The 22,029-nt window shown below is 33.8% G+C and overlaps 1 protein-coding gene across 1 annotated transcript; it reads right to left on the reverse strand.

The window, feature by feature from the left end:
* Positions 1–17,724: 17,724 nt before the first annotated feature.
* LOC137406185 (baculoviral IAP repeat-containing protein 7-B-like) lies at positions 17,725–19,611 on the reverse strand. The gene is made up of 2 exons (XM_068092718.1): positions 19,588–19,611; positions 17,725–19,368 (listed from the first exon to the last, which is right to left on the reverse strand). The coding sequence occupies exon 2, from the start codon at positions 19,311–19,313 to the stop codon at positions 17,958–17,960; it is 1,356 nt and encodes a 451-aa protein (XP_067948819.1). The 5' UTR covers positions 19,314–19,368; positions 19,588–19,611; the 3' UTR covers positions 17,725–17,957.
* Between the last annotated feature and the right edge of the window lie 2,418 nt (positions 19,612–22,029).

A 22,029-nucleotide genomic window follows, 5' to 3' on the forward strand; every position in this document is an offset into this window, starting at 1 on the left:
GATACCTTGAATGCTTAGTTAACTCATATGGGTTTGTTTGATCCTGTTTTGCTAACCCTTTTCACGCAATTATAACTTAAATTGAACAGTTTTTGGTTTTTTTAATTTTGCATAGAGATATTTGTAGATACGAAAAAAAGCTCGTTAGATGCCACAGTTTTCAGCTCAATGGATATCGGAGAATGCAATTATTATTATACATATGTAACTAGCTAGATTTTACTTGATTAATAGAATTAAAGTTAGCATAAATTTTAACCCTATTAAATAGGAATGTGTAAAAATATAAACTTCACAAATTAACTAACCACAATACGTTGTATATTATAGTAATTAACTACTTGACAATATCATACCCAAATGTTAACTTCTAAAAGTACATGTATGTACTATGGTAGACCAGCATCGTGTAACTCATGTAGTTTTAATTTGTGCTTTCGTATGCAGTTGCAACTTTTGCATTTTTCGTAGTCTAGTCTATGAAAAATTAAATATTTTAAAAAATGTTTTAAAATGTCACTAGTATTGTTATTGTAGGCAGCGCAATACTTCCATAGAATACTTTATATTGATGGTCTGTGGAGCAAGCAGCATTAGAGCAAGCTTATTACGGGCTGAGTTTTAAAAACTTAAGATGTGGTATGCCGACTATGCTGGCTGAGGGCAAGCAAACATTAATTCTAGAACAAGATGTTTATGTTGAAAGTTGCAGCCTTTAACCATGACAACGGTGAGAAAACTTTTGGACGACTGATGTGTTTCATCTTTGCTAAAACTTGCCATGATCGACTCAACATGAGAATAACACATACACATGATCTGTTCATAGTTCTTTGTATTGCATTATTTAGCGTTGTATTGGTTAGTTCAGCATTATGTTAGTGCTTCATTGGTTAGTGCTGCATTATTTAGTTGCTGCATTAGTTATTGCTGCATTGGTTAGTGCTGCATCATTTAGAGCTTCACTGTAACCATATTTTTATCAGTTGAAATATTTCCGATCAGGTAAAATGTGGCTGGTGCTGTCCGCTCTACATTGCTCATCATGAACCACATTCTTGCTATTTCCTGTGAAACCACATAATTGTCTGATCGGTTCAAAGAGGTAAGATGTTGCGTAATCGCTGGTTGCTGTTTCATTTATCTGCTCATTTTTTAGTTCCTTCTGCCGTTTATCTCGTACGTACTCCAGAACATACTTGTCTAGCTCTGACTGCAAGCAAAAATATGCACTTAATTAACAATTAGAATGATCTAACTTTTGCATCTGTGTTTGAGTAAGGGGGCTTTAAGATCCCCAGAAGGTTTGGTTATGAAGCATTCAAATTCTCATTGCATACCCTTTCAAATTTCAATAGAGTTGCAGCAGTTTTTGCATTGATTTGGGACACAGGAAGTACAGCAATATCTGAGTCACATGCCGATTCATTTTTAAAAGCCATAGCCTTAGATCTTCATATACAACCTAATGTTTTCAGGCTATGATAACCATAATTTTGCCTTTATAACAAACATGCTTGGTGAATCCTAAAAGTATTTTATTGAATTGTTTGCATCTCATTTATAGCGAAATCACTGTGTCAGTCAGATATAGCTGAAAAAGCAAAAAGAGTATATTGATGTGTACCTCTCACAATTAAGGAAGAATTATGGCAGTTTTGTCATGATTGCATTACAGTAGATCATCCTACAACCAAGTTGGTTTGAGTTCATTGACAATGAATTGATATTTGTAAATGAGTGGTGATACACCATTACATGCAAAAATTTGAGATTTTTGTAAATAATTTCATGTTCTAAGGTGATTATAACTGAACACTTGCTGCATGATAAATGTGTTTGATGTATCCTTTTTTTAATATGATATATGTTTTATTATGATGTGATATATGCTTAAATGTTTTGTTTGCTCATGGATCATCGATTGAGTAATCACCTTATCAGTCACATGTCACCAAAAGCAACATTAAGAGGACAACTCCAAGTTTATAAATACAAGTAGGACATGCTTATAGATTACCCGATTTCACTATAGATATTTTTGCTATTCTGTCTATGTGCTCATCAGAAATCTGACAGCACTCTAAGGACTAGATCAGCTGTTATGAAGGGTTTACACGGCAAACGTTACATCAAATCAAATACTACTAACATATCATATGCAAAGAGTAAATAGGAATTGTATTGGATGTATTAGCAGTTAATGCCAGCAAATCATTTATGTTGGACGGATGAGATTGGTTTCAAAGAGACCTACATGTATATTACCTTTTTATCAATTTCCTAATCAAGCCTGCCAAGTTTGTCATGTGACCCTTTCCAATCATGACAATCGGAGAGGGTTATAGTGATTTATACATAGTAATGTGTATCAAGCTTACATACGTAGAGCTTATATATATACGTATATCAAAGTGTACCAATATTTGTTGTATTGGCAAACATAAAAAAAACCATTATATTGCATGCTAAGTATCTTGGCAACCTAACAAAACATCTAACAGCAGTTTTGTTTTTAGATTGTCTCAACTAAACCCTTCCTAACAAAAATTCTGTATGTCTGTCATGTGCACTGTTAGCAACAGATCATTCACAAACTTGCAAATGTTAAACGAAGGCCGATCAAGAATTTGTGACGAGGAAACAACTACTCATTTGATTTCTATGTTGTAATCGGGATTCCATAGACTTATAACCCAATTCATTGCTATTTGCAACTAACTAGTCTCAGATAGCTGTATATCCTAAACATTATTCAATTGACCATGTTATATTACTGACCATTGTACTAGTTAGTGGTTGCATGTTATATTACTGACCATTGTACTAGTGAGTGGTTGACATTTACGGAAGAACTCTAGTGATTCTGATATAGGTTTCCCCTGCGAGTAAATCTCTCTGTACTCAGTTTCTAGGATTTTCCAAATTATGGACTCTTCAACAAACTCTCTCGTAGCCTTTGATTTTGCCTTCTTCTTTTCTCTCGCAGTCTTAGACCGCGGTTTTTCTGTCTCTTTTCCTTCCTGTTTTGAGGCTAGTTCCTCTGGTGCATCAACAAAGTCTGCAAAATATTGCAGTTTAAGAACAGACTTAAATACGTCTGATTATATAGATATGCAACTGAGCATACTCACATATATCTGACTATATTTAAATATGTCTGGCTATACTCACACATATCTGACTATATTCACATATGTCTGACTATATGCACATATATCTGACTATACTCACATATATCTGACTATACTCACATATATCTGACTATACTCACATACATCTGGCTATACTCACATATGTTTGAACATAATCACATATATCTGACTACTGACTTATGTCTGTCTTTACTCACATATATCTGACTATACTCACATATATCTGACTATACTCACATATATTTGACTATACTCACATATATCTGACTATACTCACATACATCTGGCTATACTCACATATGTTTGAACATAATCACATATATCTGACTACTGACTTATGTCTGTCTTTACTCACATATATCTGACTATACTCACATATATCTGACTATACTCACATATATCTGACTATACTCACATATATCTGACTATACTCACATACACCTGGCTATACTCACATATGTTCGAACATAATCACATATATCTGACTACTCACTTATGTCTGTCTTTACTCATGTACGTCTGACCATACTCACATGTACATGTATCTGAATATTAACTTAATGCCCGGCGTTGCCCGGGTTATAAAAATCTTTGCACAAAAAATTTATTTTTATTTAACATATGACAACAGTTACCATTCTAACTTTCAAACTTCATATCATGAGAAAAATATATTGTGCAGTTTAAATCAATTAAGAGAAAAAATAAAAACAACTGTAAAGGTTTTCAAACTTTGTCAAACAACTGTAACTTTCAAATTCATATCATGAGAAAAATGTTTTGTACAGGTCAAATAAATTTGAAAAAAAGACAACTATAAAAGTGTTCAAATGTGAACGTTAATTAGCAAGAAATAGCTAAATTAAGTCTGTTTTCCTACAATTACCATAAAAGATAATTTAGTAATGATACAATTAATACGAACTGAGAAAACTAAATAAAAATGCTGAATATGTTGAATTAATAATACCAATTCGTACATAGTAGTGTGTGTGTGTGTGTATATATATAAAAAAGGTTATCTGTTCCAGCAGAAGCTATCCATCAAAACTTTGAATACGACGATACTAGTATCTCTCGATACTGGTACAAATGTAAAAATGAGATATCCTACTATCTTTGTCTGACCGAACAGAGAGAGAATGGAGAGGCTATTCCTACTCGAGAAAATACAAGTGTCCGCATGAAAAGAATTGGCCATGACCGCGATTTAGCAATTGAACCTAACGAAAAAGTGGAAATATAAGATCACAAAAACAGGAAAAAGTGTCGCGTTTCATAGAGCTAAAAGAGTTCATAGAGTTTCAATTAGTACGTCATTTTGGGTGTGGAAACAGAAAGAGGGTGTATATGTTGTGTAGCGAAGATGATGTAGGAGCTTTCGTAGTCTCGTGGTTAGAGAATTGGATTGCAAACCTGCGGTCGCAATCTTTGTGAGTTCAAGTCTAGCAGAATGCAAAATTTTAATAGCTGTAGCTGGACATACCAAAGGACAGACAGACTGACAACAAACATTGAGAAATATGTATATTGATACTCACATATATCTGACTATAATCGCATATAAATGAAAATATTTACTTATGTCTATTTACCGCATGTGTAGTTTCCCCTCTTTATTATTTTTAACCTAGTACAGCTCTAGTTTTTAGAACTAAACCTCCAACATGTGTGTTCCATTTCTCAAGAGATAAAGTGGAAAAAAATACTTTTAAAGGAGGGATAAAAAGAAAATGGCTGCATCAGTGATCTTTTCTTCTCTAGATCAAGATAAACAAATGTCTTGACACAAATTTTGTTAATAGCTGCCATATTTGTTACCTAATTATCTCATTAGCTAATATCTAGAACAAAATTCCCAAAAAGAAGTTTTAAGCTGAGAAAAATTATGGAAATATATTACTCCAGTTGAACCAGTTTTAATTTCCCTCTGAGCCTTCATTCAACCATAAAGCTACCGCAGCTTAAGTTTTCAGCTTGGAAAAGTTTTTCTAGTGTGTCATTATAAACAGTCACTGGTTTGTGATTGAAGTAAAAATTCCCAAAAAGTTGGAAATCCCCACGGTACTTTTGTCAACTATGACATCGTGGAATTTCCAATGATGATCCCGTGGATTAAAAACCTTGCTTGCCACAGCGTGTATTACAATGGTTGGCTATACTATTACAATAAGAGCGGGTATCAGCACAGCCTTGTCATTCTCAGAGTGCTTTTTCACACAAATGTTATCGATGAGTAGCATGTCACTAAAGACTAGATTCACAATATTAATTCACTCTATGCATCAATCTATGCTAGTGGTAAGCTCCCAAGCTCATGTTCAATACAGCCACCTAATACTACAAAACTGGTCAAAGGTCAATTTAATTCATAACCACAACTCCAGCCTGTTAGATAGCATGATGTAATTGCACAAAACTAGCTAAAATGATACAAGTAGGAAATATTAACTTAATCTCTTTTATTTTTATTTACCATCAGAGCGATAAATACTCAAACTTATTAAAATCTTTCGTGTTCATTTTATTCTAGCAAGTTTTAAAGTTTTATAATAGTTCAACTTACGTTCTGATTCCTTTGTGTCATTCCGCGTCGCTTTTCCCCTATAATATAATAGATAGATATGAACTTTATTATCACCACTCAATGCCACTCAAGTTAGACCATGAGACAAAAATATGATAGGGAATAATAAAGGGAAATTATGATATTGGAAAAAAAGGTTTTTTGCATAACTGTATTTTATAATGTGGATTAGCAAGATGTTATTTTCTGATATATGTACCTTGTAGTTGTTTTTTGATAGAGTAGGAATGTAATATATGGTCAGGCAGTTATTACTATTACATGTACTATATATAATACGAGAGTTTGTTGCGTCGAGCGTCTGGCTCCTAATTTTGTAATCTCACTATAATTTAATGTTTAACCAAGAGTACATATTCACACTGTTCACTAACATGTTTGCTGTTAAAAAAAACTAAACAGTACAAGATGGCTCTCTAGTACAAGTTGAAGTGGATAGCTGGACTTTTCCAGTTTATTATTGAAACTAAACTCATGTGGCTGTAGCCGGCGAGAGCAATTTATGCGAAAAGCAGTTATGCAGAAAAAGAAAAGCACACAATTATGTAAGGTCCAAAGGCACAGCTAGACAAAACACACAAAGACAAATGAGAAAAGCAGATGGTAAACCGTGCGGACACATTTTACTGTTTGCACGGTTTACTGTTATATAATAGTTTCTGTAATTACAACAACTATTATGTAACCAACAATACATTGGATATCAACCAAATAACAAATCAAATTTAGAAGGTCCTTAATGTATTGAGTCTCTGCTGACTATAAGAGACTATAATTTTTAATCTTAAGCTGCCGCGTTTTGTAAAATAATGTAACACTAATACTAATGAAAGGTGTTGAGCTCTGAGCTAACTGTTGCTATCGATCAGCCTAACTACAAACTTGTAAAATAAAAGAATTCTTGTCAGCTGAGTATAAACAAGAGTAAACAGACTAGATGTTGTCAACTTCAACAAGCAGTCAGCTGAGTATAAACAAGAGTAAACAGACTAGATGTTGTCAACTTCAGGAGGCAGTCAGCCGAGTATAAACAAGAGTAAACAGAGTAGATGTTGTCAACTTCAGCAGGCAGTCAGCAGTGAATGTTTCAAGCACTTTTGAAAAGACAAATTACATTATTATTTGCAAAAAGTGTTAGAAATAAAACATTCTCTCTTACTGCTTTTAATAATGGCCTTCTTATAAAATATCTTAAAAGAATTTGGGTTTATAATTCATTTGCTAGGAATCATAATAAGAATTGTATTATATTATATAATAGTAATTAAGAATAATATTAAAACTAAAAGCAAAAAATTTTGTGAAAAAATAATATTATAAAACTAGCGTAGGGAGTAATCCTAGTTGTGTAGCAAAAAGGTGGTCTACCATTAATAGTAGATAGCATCTATCAAGTTCCACCTGTTCCATTTACAGAGAGAGGACAACTTACAGTGCTTTCCTGCATTGCATAGTGTTCATGTGAGGTGAGTGTGAACATGAGGTTATTTAACTTCATGTTAACATTACGGCATATCAAGAATATTGTTAATAATGTTAATATTGTTAATATATTATATTAATACAATATATTAATATAATATTTTAATATATTATATTATTACTGTAGTAATACAGTTGTATATTATATTACTATAACATATTAATATAATATATTATATTAATATATTAAGGCATGTCCTTAATATATTAATAAATAATAAGGCATATTAAAGCATAGCCTTAAGATAAAGTTAATATTTTCGTCAGGATTCTTTCCAAATCTGAATAAAACTGAAATGCTTACATTGATCCTACAGATGTCGCTCGACTAATTCCAGCTGATTGAGGTAGTTCAACTGCTGAATTTGCGCTGTCCACTAATATAGGTTTGGCTTGAGGTATTTCTGCTGTTGTAGTGGGTGCTGTTAAAAGGCTTATGAAATTAAAATATTACAGAATATCTTACCATAAAATAGAATAGTGAAATAGTTAATAAATAGTTTTAATATATATTTGAATCACAAACATATATTACAACCATATATTATGAATCACACAATTTTAGAAGGGGAAACTTTTACTAATGTAAAAAAACTGTAATGCAAAACTTTTACTATTTTGCGGTAGTTCTAAGCATAAATTCCTCGAATTACTGTATGATGAGTTTTCCAGTTTATTATATTATGGATTTCGCATGTCGCTTTATTAAGGAAATTCCGTGATAGTGTCTGATAGGTTTTCCATGAAAGTGTATGATGGATTTTTCGTTTCAGCATGTTATTTATTTTTGTAGACTGTATGTAAAAATAATGGCTAAGAATAAGTTATAGAAAAAAAACAAGAATACCTTCACCGAAAGTTATTGTTATCCTAATGAATATGAGATAGTTTTGGCATGCTCAGTGGATGGATCGTGATTGCCCACCCCTAGAACTGTTGCATTCAGAGTATGAGAAAAGAAAGTGCAATCAGGCGAAAGTTATATTGAGATTTAAAAACGCATTCAAGCCATGTATAAACAAATTGGATATGGATCGTAATTAGCGGTAAAATCTAAATAACGGAAAAATAGAAACGTTGTTTTCAGACTAAAATAAAAGCAGTCACTGCCACCTTGCTTAATGACTGATGATAATAAATGGCCTGTTAATAAACATTTAGTAAAGAAAACATCAGAAGTTATCATAACACCCTTTAAGAACATTTATACTGAAGACAAGATTCTAAAAACAGATTAATTGTAACCGGTACATGTGTATAAAGCAAAACAACAACTCTATGTACATGTTTCAGAGATTCTCCTTGGATTGATTGGTTATTGATTTCCAACAATGTCACTCGTTTGAATTGATATCATGATAAAATTTTTGAAACCGATAAAACCGTAATTCTTTATGCTTTAGCAGTCTTTTTAAATAGATGAATTATTACTCTGGTATTCGCCCACTGTTAGTCATCCTTGGGGGTTTATAAGACCTTAAGTATTTCCTTCTGTAGCAATATTCCAAAAGGAAATACTCCATATCTTAATAGTGATATATGACTCCTTATTCCCATGTTTGGAAACTTCACAGCTCATTTTTATGCTGTAATTTGTGACCTGAGTATTGCGCAAGATATCGAGGAAGCGAAACGCATGCTACAGCCGTAAGTGATCATTCCATCAAATATTACAACAAGCTTGATTTTCCATATCAAGCTATCACTATTTCGCTATCACCAATAATCTCTGGAAAACTGATAATTATCTTTGATAGGAATTTTTGTTTTCAACATCGATGGCAGACCAATTCTACATTAAAAATACAATCTTACTAGCTGTGCCACCCGGCGTTGCCCGTGTAATAGAAGAGTATGTGGACAAAAAATTGTTTTGTATTTAACATATAACAACATTTGCCATTCTAACTTTCAAACTACATATCATGAGAAGGTTTTTGTCTTATAAACAGTGAGAAGTAGTGAGAGTTTTGCTATTAGCCAGTTTAATAATGTGAGCGAACAGCTTCTCGTGACGTTATGCTATGTCTCGCGTCATACGCAAAGCAGTTAGGTATTGCTTTGATATAATGACTTATATTAGCAGGCTAGCAATTCGACTTCCGTAGTCTAGTGGTCAAGGTATCAGACTGTTGAACAGCTTGATCCGAGATCGAATCCTCTTCGGTATGAAATATTTATTCCAAGATTTTAAGATCTACAGCTGGATTTCCAACACACGGCCTGATTTTGAGAAATATATATATATATAGATTACTCTAATGAGTGCTGTGTTCATGCATCCTAATGCATCTGATCAAAAAGCCATCATCTAAACATTTGGAGATGCTTTGTGTTATATTTTCTGACATTCTAAGGCTAGATCTAAGTTAGCCTAAGCTGCGTGTTCTTATTATTGAAATATTTGTACAATCAGCCTTCTCTACCCGTCGTACTGGATTAAGTGCTAAGTTCCTCTAACACGTATGCCTAAATTACTCCTCAAAGATCAAGTATAATCTCTGTCTATCTGCCTAATTTACTGGAAGTGTTTTAGAGAACTATTGTTGTATAAACATTAGCTCTATGATCTTGGCTGAATATGTCCAAATCCAAAGGCCAAGGGAACCTCAATGGCTGCAGCCATGCTAGTTGCAGAGAGCAATATCATTCCTGTCACTGCCAGACACTTTTTGTGGAATTGAACCCTAACCTGTTGTTTCCAGATCAGGGATTCTAAACCACCAGGCTACAGCAGCTTTCTACATAAGAACTAGAAAGTCTTTAGTTTAGCAATTATACAATTCGATGTCGCGAACAAACTTTAGCAAACTATCTCTGTGATAGTTATAATTGAACGTGAGCTCCTAATATAGAAGGTGTGGAAGTAGTAATTATACAAGTAGTAGTAATAGCAGTAATAGTAGTACTAATAATAATAGTAGTAGTAATAGCAGTAATAGTAGTACTAATAATAATAGTAGTAGTAATAGCAGTAATAGTAGTACTAATAATAATAGTAGTAGTAATAGTAGTAATAGCAATAGCATTAGCAGTAGTAATAGTAGCAGTAGTAGTAATAGTAGTAGTAGTAATAGTCTAGTAGTAGTAGTACTAATAGTAATAGCAGTAATAGTAGTACTAATAATAATAGTAGTAGTAATAGTAGTAGTAGTAATAGCAGTAGCAGTAGTAATAGTAGCAGTAGTAGTAATAGTAGTAGTAGTAATAGTCTAGTAGTAGTAGTACTAGTAGTAATAGCAGTAGTAGTAGTAGTAGTAGTAATAGCAGTAGCAGTAGTAATAGTAGCAGTAGTAGTAACAGTAGTAGTAATAATAGTCTAGTAGTAGTAGTAATAGTAGTAGTAGTAGTAGTAATAGTAGTAGTAGTAATAGTCTAGTAGTAGTAATAATAGTAGAAGTAGTAGTAATAGTAGTAATAATAGTAGTAGTAGTAGTAATAGCAGCAGTAATAGTAGTAGTAATAGTAGTAGTATCTATTAAAACTAGATTAGCTCAGACTACTAAAACTTTCAACTGCAGTATTTAAATAGAGTTGTATTTCAATGAATTCATTGTTCAACTTAAATTTTTGCAGCAAGCGTAGAATTTTCTTTGGAGTTGAAAACTTACCTACTTGCTCCGCTCTAGAAGGAGTCAGCAAAGGTTCTTTGTTAACTTCCAGTTCGTGAGCATCAGATTGATCTGTCTCCTTTTTCATAGTTTTCAGCTTTTTAGTAAGTTGGGAGTCCGAAATAGGAGTGAAGAAAATACCTAATTTTTTTGCCAGTCCATTCCAGCAAACGGTCGCTATACCTTCGTTCTCTGGACATACTCTGGTAAAGGGTAATTTATTTTCCGCAGTAGATCTCTTTTGATTAGAAGAACTTCGACATGCAGTTGAAGTGTTGGAGTGCAGACAGGATGCAGGTAGATAGTGTTTTAATAACTTGGCCTGAGCAGACCTGCACTCGGGATTGAGTGCTCTTTTCCCATGAATAGATTGCTCTTTCGGACTAGCTCTCTGATATCTGCTGCTGCTCGCGAGTGTAATTTTGTTTTCTTGCGATCGCTGCAGCTTCCGCTGTGATGCATTTTTTGAATTGGCATACGAAACATTAGGACTTCCTATTGGACATGGGTTGGGCTTGAAAATAAATTCTTGACAGTCAGATGTATCATGAGAGTTGTCTGATCCTTTCCAGTCCCTAACAGATTGTTGGCTTCCTAGAGAAACTTGGTTGGGTTTGTGATAATTCACATGAGTTCTCGTATTATCGTGAGAACCTTTGCTAATTTTTGGTGCTACTTTGTCCTCTTCTGACAAATGGCTTTTACTTTTTAGATGTTGCGTTTCAGAACGCAGTTTCATATGTCTGCTGTCAGTCAAAGGTCGGCTGGGAGTCAGAGGTTGGTTGGTAGTCACAGCTGTTGCCGCCCTTTTAGCTTGTTTTTCTACAGGGGTAGCGGGTCCTTCACAAGGGTTATTAGAAAAATACACACTTAAACCCTTAGCCATGTTTTCCCAGCAAATGGAGGCTATCATTGCTTGTCTTTCAGCCTCTTTGGATTCATCAATAACTGGTTTCTCCTCTAATGTGTTACAATATGGACTCGGCGCTCCACCTCCTACAACCATGCCAAGATCGCGCGGCATATTTGAGACAGAGCTACCTAGAGTATGTTCGTTTTTTTGTCCGGTTTTATGAGCTTCTGTCAACTGCGTCGCCGGGATCTCAATTTTCGCTGGCTTACTCTCCATCTCACCCTTCGCATTTTCTGAAGAAGGAAACGGCATGACCGAATTGTTAGCGGTGTTACAAGGTGCCATGACACCAGATGGCAAGTTTGAATGTCGTCCAATGTCAGACATTCTGTTGTAAGGGCAGTGGAGCATGTTCATGGATGGCGGCTGAGTTCGAAGACCATTTCGAATTGCGGGAGAAATGTGCGATGAAGCATTTTGCTGAGCTTCTCTCTTTGCATGAAGGTCATTTGACGAGGTTCTATGACCATGATCAACTTCGGCTGTTAACAAATTGGTAGGAGTAAACATGGATGAGGTTTTAAACTTGGGTGTCTTGTTGTCTTTTTCTTGTCTAAAAGATATAAGGAAAAATACTTGCTGGTCATGAAGACATTGTTACATAACTACTAAAACATAAATACTTTGATAGACAAGTTTCTTCTGGTAGGTTAATTTGAAAATACTTAGCATTCAAGTAGGTGTCATAAAAATTGAGAAAAAACCCAATCTTTTCACCTCACTCTGCCTTGGTATACGTGAACGTTGCCTGTTGTGCTGCTTCAGAACTAGACCATTACTGCTACCTTCACAGTAGAATCATATAAGTTCGTACAGCAAAAATGAAAAATTATTCTGTTTTCAAATTTATATTTTATCAACCAAGAAGTTTGGTACGTATTGCTTTTCAGAGACTTTATGAAAAGAAATTAAACGTTTGTAGTAAATAGCTTTGCTGATTTCCAAGATATATTCATAAAGATAAATACTAAGGAATATCAAGCGTTGAAGCCTTGTACCGAACAAATAAAAATATTTAAGGAGCACAGGCTTAAAGAAACTATGTAACAAACAAAAATCCTTTTTTAGTCAGTTGATTGATTAGTACACTGAGTTCTCCAATCATAGCACAAACTGAGGGCGCACAGTAGCAAAATTTTCATTTAGTACAAAAATATCAGCCATTGGCTAAAATTGAACCAGCAATGGACTTATAAAGTGCACCAAAGTTATTAAGGTTTCGAATTATTGCTCAGTGATTGGCGAATGGCTGATCTACTGAACAATGCTGGCTAATGCGGAACATTGGACTGGCAGAACAATTGGCTAATGGCTGTCAACTGAACAATATTTTGTTAATAATTTACTTTTCTACCAAACAAGATTGAAATAAAGTTAACATTGTTTATCTTGCTTGACCTCACCTCAAACTTTCAGTGTATTCATGGTTCACATGTTTTTCTGTACTTAATTGAAGTAAGCGATTTGTCCTTTCATTCAACTCAGTCAGCAGGTCAGCAAATGACTCATCTACAAGTCAACAAACATTTGCGGGAGTAAATCATTGGAGTAGTTGGCATTTAAACGTTAAACATACTTTAACACACCATAGACATTGATTAAATGTTAAACATACTTTAACACACCATAGACATCGATTAAATGTTAAACATACTTTAACACACCATAGACATCGATTAAATGTTAAACATACTTTAACACACCATAGACATCGATTAAACGTTAAACATACTTTAACACACCATAGACATCGATTAAACGTTAAACATACTTTAACACACCATAGACATCGATTAAATGTTAAACATACTTTAACACACCATAGGCATCGATTAAACGTTAAACATACTTTAACACACCATAGACATCGATTAAACGTTAAACATACTTTAACACACCATAGACATCGATTAAACGTTAAACATACTTTAACACACCATAGGCATCGATTAAATGTTAAACATACTTTAACACACCATAGGCATCGATTAAACGTTAAACATACTTTAACACACCATAGACATCGATTAAATGTTAAACATACTTTAACACACCATAGACATCGATTAAATGTTAACCCACTCAGGACTGTTCCCGAATACCTCGGGAAGAGTTGTGCTCTCCAGGGCCCATTCCCGAAGTACTCGGGTTAAGCTTTGATTTGCTCTATTGCTTAGCTGTTTAGGTACATCGGTTTTATTCATTCACCAAACGAAGTTTAAGAGTCTGAGCATCATTTTGATACCAAATATGTGATTGGACAAAAAAGTTTTAACTAACAAATTATGTGATAGATATCAACTGTTTTGGAAATTTGATGATCGCCATTTTGGAAAAGGTTTATCCGAACGATGGCAAAATTTTTAAGTGAATTAGATGCGGTAATCAGCCCAGGGGAAGAAAATAGCAACAAAAGTAATGTTCAAGAAGAAAATGAAAATTTTCTGATGGAAGAAGGTAAGTTTTATGTGGCTATTTATAGAATTTTACAGAAAAAAAAACGATAAAAAGCCGAAATTTTTCTTGTGAATTTCTAACAAACTTTATTCTAACAGTGTAAGATATGGATTTTTTTCATGATACACATGATTATAACATTTTCAATCCAATAAAATTTAGATCTTTTTGCAGCATGAACTCATCACTCTATTACCCCATAATAAACAATAGTTTTATGATTTCCTTGTAGATCTACAAGATAATAAAAATTTCTTATTTCATTTATATCCAATTGTTCAACCCACAATTAGTCAAGCATATAGTTCTCAACCTCAACATCTACTATAAACTAGCCCCAACCACTAGGCTCTAATATTGGTCGATAGGGGACACTTACCACAGTAATCATCTTCATGACTTTTTGTGTTTATATTTACAGTACCAAAAAATATTTGCAATTTGTATTACCAATTGTTAGCTGCAGCAGACTATTTATTTTCAATTTGTTATCAGGTATTTACCCTGAAAAGCTACTAAAGCACAATTTTTTTAGGCTGTATCATATTTGCTACATGAAGGTGAAGATAGTCAAGGGCTTGTGAGTGATGATGCTGTTGATGATGAGCCTAGGGCTTCAACACCAATATCTGATGAATACTGCATCAACTAACTTATAATGGCAGCAAATATGCATGTGTAGTTGGCATCAAATAACTCTCACAGTGTCATAATTTTTTAATGAACACACCCTTATTATACATGTATATATTGTTTCGTTTTCATGCATATTCATTTTTACTGTATTTTTTACAATATATTTTACTGTATTTTTACACCTATTTTTTTGCTGGTAATTGATTGTCTGTTAGCTGGTAACTTGAGTATTTTTTATGCATAATATATTCATAATAACCTCTGCAATGCATTTCAATATAAATTAACAAATTGTTTGATTATATAATTGATAAAACTGTCAGTGACGTAGTGTTGGTTAGAAGCTAGTAAAACCTGTTCTATTGCTCGGAATTGAGAAATCTTTTTTTTATTTGCTGCTGATAAAGTTTGCTATCAATCTAACATAGGTCCAACAATGTCAGTATCAAAAAACTGCTTGTGAGCTGCTACGAAACATGAAAAACAATTTTGATAAAAAAAATGTTCACAGAATTATTAGAAATTGTGGTCAGTAGAATTTGTAAAGGTGCACAAAAATTTATATCACATTGTAGCCTGGAATGTCTTTGTTAAGCTGCAAAAAACAAATCAAGATTATTTTGAAAAGAACTCTAGTTATACTCAATTTTGTGTAGCTCTATTTTAATTGTAAGGCTAGTGAAAAATTAATTGGGCTGGGGGAGCAGTCAACCAATAACTAATTAGTCCTGAATGGGTTAAACATACTTTAACACACCATAGACATCGATTAAATGTTAAACATACTTTAACACACCATAGGCATCGATTAAACGTTAAACATACTTTAACACACCATAGACATCGATTAAATGTTAAACATACTTTAACACACCATAGACATCGATTAAATGTTAAACATACTTTAACACACCATAGGCATCGATTAAACGTTAAACATACTTTAACACACCATAGACATCGATTAAATGTTAAACATACTTTAACACACCATAGACGTTGAGTAAGCTTTAAAATCTAAATGCCAAGTTACTCCATAGTCAGAGGATTGTACAACAGCCTGAAATTTGAAAGCGCTGCCATTTATAGATGAAAGTTGCATAAGCAGGATATTCGCTAGAATATTCTGCTTATTCACTGCTATTCACTAGAATAGTTACTAAACTGCATTTAAACCCGCAGTACTTGATATAACAACAGTTCTGTGGAGTTGCTCTACCCTAAATAAAATAGGGGAAAACTTTTGCTTACTCCAGAAAGAGTAATCTTTTAGCTAAACATTCTAAAGTGGAATGGTTTGCAATGAGTCCTGTGCCCTGGAGCCATTTATATTTAGTTCTCTCTAAATTTGAAGTAACTTGTGAACACACCAGAATTATCAAACTGGAAACATCATATGCCGATATCAATATGTGTCACATAATAAAAAAAGTGTAATAAAAAATTGTAATGTTTTTGTTACATAAAAAAAATATTATGCATAATTTTCAAGTCTGGTACTGTGGAGTTAAAAAGTTACTCGAACTTAATGGGTAGTCTAACAGAACGGTAACGATAAAGTCGTCTATATCATCGCATAAGCTGCTGAAATCGCGCTTGCTAATAGTTTGTTTGGCTGATTGAAAGCGTTTCAAATTATGCGAAAATATATTATACTAGTATTTCAACAAGAAACAGAAAAGTAGGGCATATTTTGTCATTTTTAAACAAATAAAATCCCAACGATTTCTATCTACATCTTTTGTTGAGCTGGCTTGGCATGTGAATAATATGTTTGTTGTGTTGGTGTTTTTCCGTTAGGGACAGTTGCTAACTGTTATCTTGACCACTCTTGCCACAGGCTTGTCATAAAATTGAGTGTTTGCCAATGCCTGACACTGTTAGTCATATGGAATTACCTTCAACTTACGTTAGCTCATCAGGAATTGCATTAGCCTATCAATAGCCAATCATTTCAGCGGCAGGCGTTCTTATTGAGCAAGGGATTGCGACTAGTTTTCCATTACATCATTGGGAAATTTTGGAATTTCCCCATTTCCCTAACCCCCCCCCCAATCACTACCGAGCTTATTATGAAAGGCTATATAGCTGCTATACACGTATCAGATATCCAACACAAAAGCATACTCCGACTCTTTTGAGCTTGATGAATAACGAGATTAGGTTTTTTCCATCTGACCGCTTACTTTCAATTGGTTTGTCGCTATGTTTGCTATGAGAAGTTACTTCCCCTGGCCGTCTAGTATGAGAGATCATCATGTGTGTCAATATGTTACAAAGCTTAAGCATCTGCACTATTAGTTCCCAGGGTATAAGGTGGTCGATATTACCCCAGGTGTTAAGGTGTCAGTCAATCAAGCGAAAGGTTATGCGCTCAGAACTCTTATGATGCAACCTTCTTTCTTAATGTCGATAGAAGGCTTCAGACAGATGTACTAGTAGCCTGATAGTCTGGTGTGCCGCAGGAGATCACCAGGTGTACAAATGAGCAGAGAGAATAAGTATGTGCACAGCTATTCCTGAACTCATGTAGGTGAATGGTTAGGAACGTGTCAGGCTGGTAAGTTAAATTTTTTACTCGCAAAATTATTTTTGCAATTGAAATTTTGTGAATTCAAATATCTATATGATGAAATATTTTTTGCCAAACCTCTGGCCATGGCCTTGGAAAGACGGAAGGTTATAGATTTTATTATAATAAAGGTGATTGGAAGACCATAACAGATTGGTTACCACTTTACTGAAAGGGTCTTTTCTTTGGTATAATTACAGGAGAAACATTAGCTATGAAAATACTTCTCAGATATGTGTTTATTGTTGCAAGGTTTTGCTAGTAAAGAGAACAGTGACAGTTGATTAATAATATATTTGTCTAAAGGTGCTACGAGCTTCAAAAAAGAAAATGACATATGTGAGATCCTAAAAGACTAGTTTCGTAAAAAAGTGCATAACAAAACATGTTAAACGCTCAACAGGAAATAAAACACTGCATACAGCAAATAAATAATTATAATAATTACATATTAAATGTCTGTAACTTCCAGCAGCTGAAGGCTGTCAGATTTATTTGCAAAGAAAAAATCATGAAAAAAAAGTTAATATTTACAGAAATAAACTCACGTGAAATAAACTTTTTGACTGCCTAAAAGTTCGCAGCCGCAGTCTGGAAATGGGCAGAGAACTGCTTGACTTTCAGCTTGCTCTTTCGCTTTGCTAGCACAATTTTCACAAAAAGCAAGATGGCCACAAGGAAGTGCTAAGTGTTTGGCCTCAGCTATCACATTTGATTTACAACATTCTCTGCAGCTAAGCAAAAATTCTGAAGAGTCAGAGACTGTGATTTCATTTGAGCATTCTTCTTGTTGTATTTCTACGTCTAACTCTCCCTCTTCAATTTTATAAATAACATCTATCAAATCTAGCATATTATTGAATGGTTCCTTATTAGAGGCAAAGGCCTTGTCAAATGTTTCTTGGCAGTGACCAAGAGATAGGCATATCTGGGTCATCGCCGCTTTCGAATCACTGACCATATCTTCATAAGATTTCGGTCTCTTGGAAAAATGTAGTAACTCTCTTCCATACGACTTGCCTACTTCGGCTACAAAACTTTCTCCCTTCGTTTCTACGAGGAAGCTACAGTGAGGAAACCATTTTGCGTGTTCTCTCCATGGACAATCGTTAGTTTGCCAGTCCTTCAGTATTCCACCGCAAGAGAAACACTGAACTTCATCGTTGCAACCAGTGAAATAAAATCCAGCTTCGGTGAGAGAAGTTGCAGACACGGGATTGCTGTCTGGCCAGTGCTTAAAGCTGTTCAAACGTGAATCGCTAGGAGCTTTTCTCTTGTTGTGTAGACTATTGTCAACGATACCTAAGCATTCAAAATTAGCCTTAGTGCCCATAATGGCTTTCGCTTGCGGGTACACAGTAGTTCCGTCCATTTCAATGTTCCCACACCTCGAGTCACTAGCTTCACTACGTATGTGGTACAGACGATTTCCACATTCAAAACCTTTTACAAATTTACAAAAGTTGAATTGTCGAGCGTGCTCCGTCATGACAACTTCACCCTCTTTCCAGTCAAACAAACATCCTTTACAAAATGCGCAGCATACTCGGTCTCCTCGGTTGAGATTGTAGAACCCAGCTTTAGCCATACGATCTCCCGTAAGAGTGCTATCGCCACCGGAATACGGCCAATTAGCCATGAATGTCTTTCTCCGTTGTTTCTCATCCAGCATGAGCTCATCCAGCTGCATAGAGGTCAGTGCTTGGTAAATGAACTTGAGGAATTTATTTGGAGACATTTGTGTTAGTTTGCGCAACAGTAAGTTAGGTAAATAGCGGTTGTAGCTTGCAGAGTAAGTAGCCACCGTATATATCGTAATATTTACTGGCTGTTTAGGAGCCAAATGGTTCAGGTTTGGTGGACTGAGAACCTCTTGAAATCTTGTTGCTCTTTCGGACATAGTTAAACCTAGTTGCGAATCTCTTCAGTTCGAATAATTCTTGAATCTTATATACCTGTAAAAAAGCATATAACATTGTTAATAGGTTTGACAACAGTTCTACAAATCTATCATGTGACCAATAACTTAAGCATTGTTAACAAGCAACATGATTGTATGAACAATTTTTATAGTATAGAAGTAGATCAGTTAAAATTGTCATCTAACACTCTTAAAAGCTCTGAGCAAATACGGTTATTCTGCTAAAGTATCAGAAGAGAATATAATGACTTACTGTGTGTCAGCTAATACTATGTAGTAGGTCTGCCTTCTACTGAAGTGCTTCACAGTCACGGCTGAATTTATACTAACAAAGATAAGAGAATGGGAAAACCAGGCATCTGCATTGTGATTGGCTACAGACAACATCCCTTGGAATAACTAATTGAGTGTATGCTTATATCACGGTGTCCATACGAGTAGAGTACTTTTACATGTAGAGAGATTATGGAATTCCATTTAACACCTTTCGGAAAAAGTTTTTTATTATAATAAATTAAATGAAAAAATAGTGTTATAAATTCATGCAAGGACATATATTTTAAAGTTCAAGGAAAAATATTACCGATATACTTTTCTAAATGTCGTCTGATGGGTTTTACAATGTTTCATGTAAACTTTAACATACATTATGGGGTTGATTTTAAGCAAGTGTTCATATAGGAAATTACTATAGTAAATTTAATTGATTACGGAGCTCAAACATTGATAAATATGAGAAGCAATTTCATTACACAGTAATAAAGCAAATGCATTCTATAAAACAATGTAAAAAATTGAATGAAAAAATCTAAATAATACATCAGAATTAAAATTAGTAAGGTTTAAATGAATTTAAATTGATTTAAATTTAAATCAATAAAAAGAGGTTTTATGGTCACGTTACTTTTACACTTAGGAGAGGCGAACGAAAGTGCAGCCTTAGCGGCTTTTCGCTTTCTCTCTCATAATCAATAAAAGATCGAAAAAAAAATTTAAACGGTTGGTCCAGAGATGTTTGTTCGATTTTTTGTAAATAACTGATTTAATTCTGAAAGAATGCAGTTGTTTTTATTTCTTGCTATTACTACAAATTGCACTAGTTTTTTAGGGTTCGTGGTTCGAGAACTAAGAAAGGAGGTATGAAGTACTGTTTCAAAACTTTCGAACAATATAGGATAGAATACAATATAATATAATATAGAATACAGTATAATATAATATAGAATACAATATAATATAGATTAAAATCTAATATAGAATACAATATAATATAGAATACAATATAATATAGAATACAATATAATATAGAATACAATATAAAATAGAATAAAATATAACATAGAATACAATATAATATAGAATACAATATAATATAGATTAAAATCTAATATAGAATACAATATGATATAGATTAAAATCTAATATAGAATACAATATGATATAGATTAAAATCTAATATAGAATACAATATAATATAGAATACAATATAATATAGAATACAATATAATATAGAATACAATATAATATAGAATACAATATAATATAGAATACAATATAATATAGAATACAATATGATATAGAATACAATACAATATAGAATACAATATAATATAGGATACAATATCATATAGGATAGAACAAATGGATTCCTTTGCATTCCCTAGGGCACAATAAAATACTGAATATACATGTATATCTATTCGAGAAATTGGGTCCACGATAAGCATTCGTTTATTTTCATGCATGTCCTAAAACTTGAAGTTATCTTCTATGTTGCTTTCAGCGATATATAATAGACTACCTTCATCTGATCATTTCTAATAATATCTCTCATTCATTGAGTTGGTAGACTTTTAAAGTCTAAAATATTCTAGCAGGTGTGAGTGTTTATTGTTCAAGGTCAAAGCTCATGCTAGTTATATACTAAGTGTTATCAGTGCCTGGGAAATGTACAACTGAAATGTTCTGCATATACTACTAGGAAAGGTCTCATCTTTAGGAATAAGTTATAATTGGCTCAAGTATTTAGGAACTCAGACGAACATTTCTTTCCTACATCATCAAATGACCAGGTTTTTTAAACCGCAGCTGGATATGCTTGTACATTTTAGTTACGAGAAAACTGGTGCTTCAAAAAACATGAAATTTGATTATTTTATATGGAAAAGGCTTCTTAACAACATGATAACAGGGGTTTTACTGGAATATGACTCAATAGGACTTTTAGTTCTTTGGAATTTACCAAACAAGCAGCAGGGCTAGAAATAGTAGTACAAGTTGCATCATGGGAAATCCAGTAATTAATCAGAAACGATTCATTGACCTGATGCATGGTTTTAGGACGTCGATGGTTTTGATTGTAATCAAAGAAATGTGTTGGGAAATTTCCTGACACTCCATTGCTTGAGCATGGGAAGACCCGCTGGAAAACTAGCGAAAGCTGTAAAGTAAATAACTGAGAAGATTCCATCCCTCGTGGGTTAGCGTATGCTTTTTACTACTTACAGTTTATCTATTGGGCGTGGCCCGACACATGTCTTCAATCGACAGGATACTGGAGTTGTCCATTCTAGTTCTTGAGTCATATACTTTCTGTATTTTGAAGTTATGTTATAGATTACATCATCGTGGGCGTAAAAGTTATAACGAAACTATATGGAGCTGACAAATGATGAGTCACTGATTCTGTGAATAG

This window comes from Watersipora subatra, chromosome 10 (assembly GCF_963576615.1).
Source record: "Watersipora subatra chromosome 10, tzWatSuba1.1, whole genome shotgun sequence".
Taxonomy (NCBI): domain Eukaryota; kingdom Metazoa; phylum Bryozoa; class Gymnolaemata; order Cheilostomatida; family Watersiporidae; genus Watersipora; species Watersipora subatra.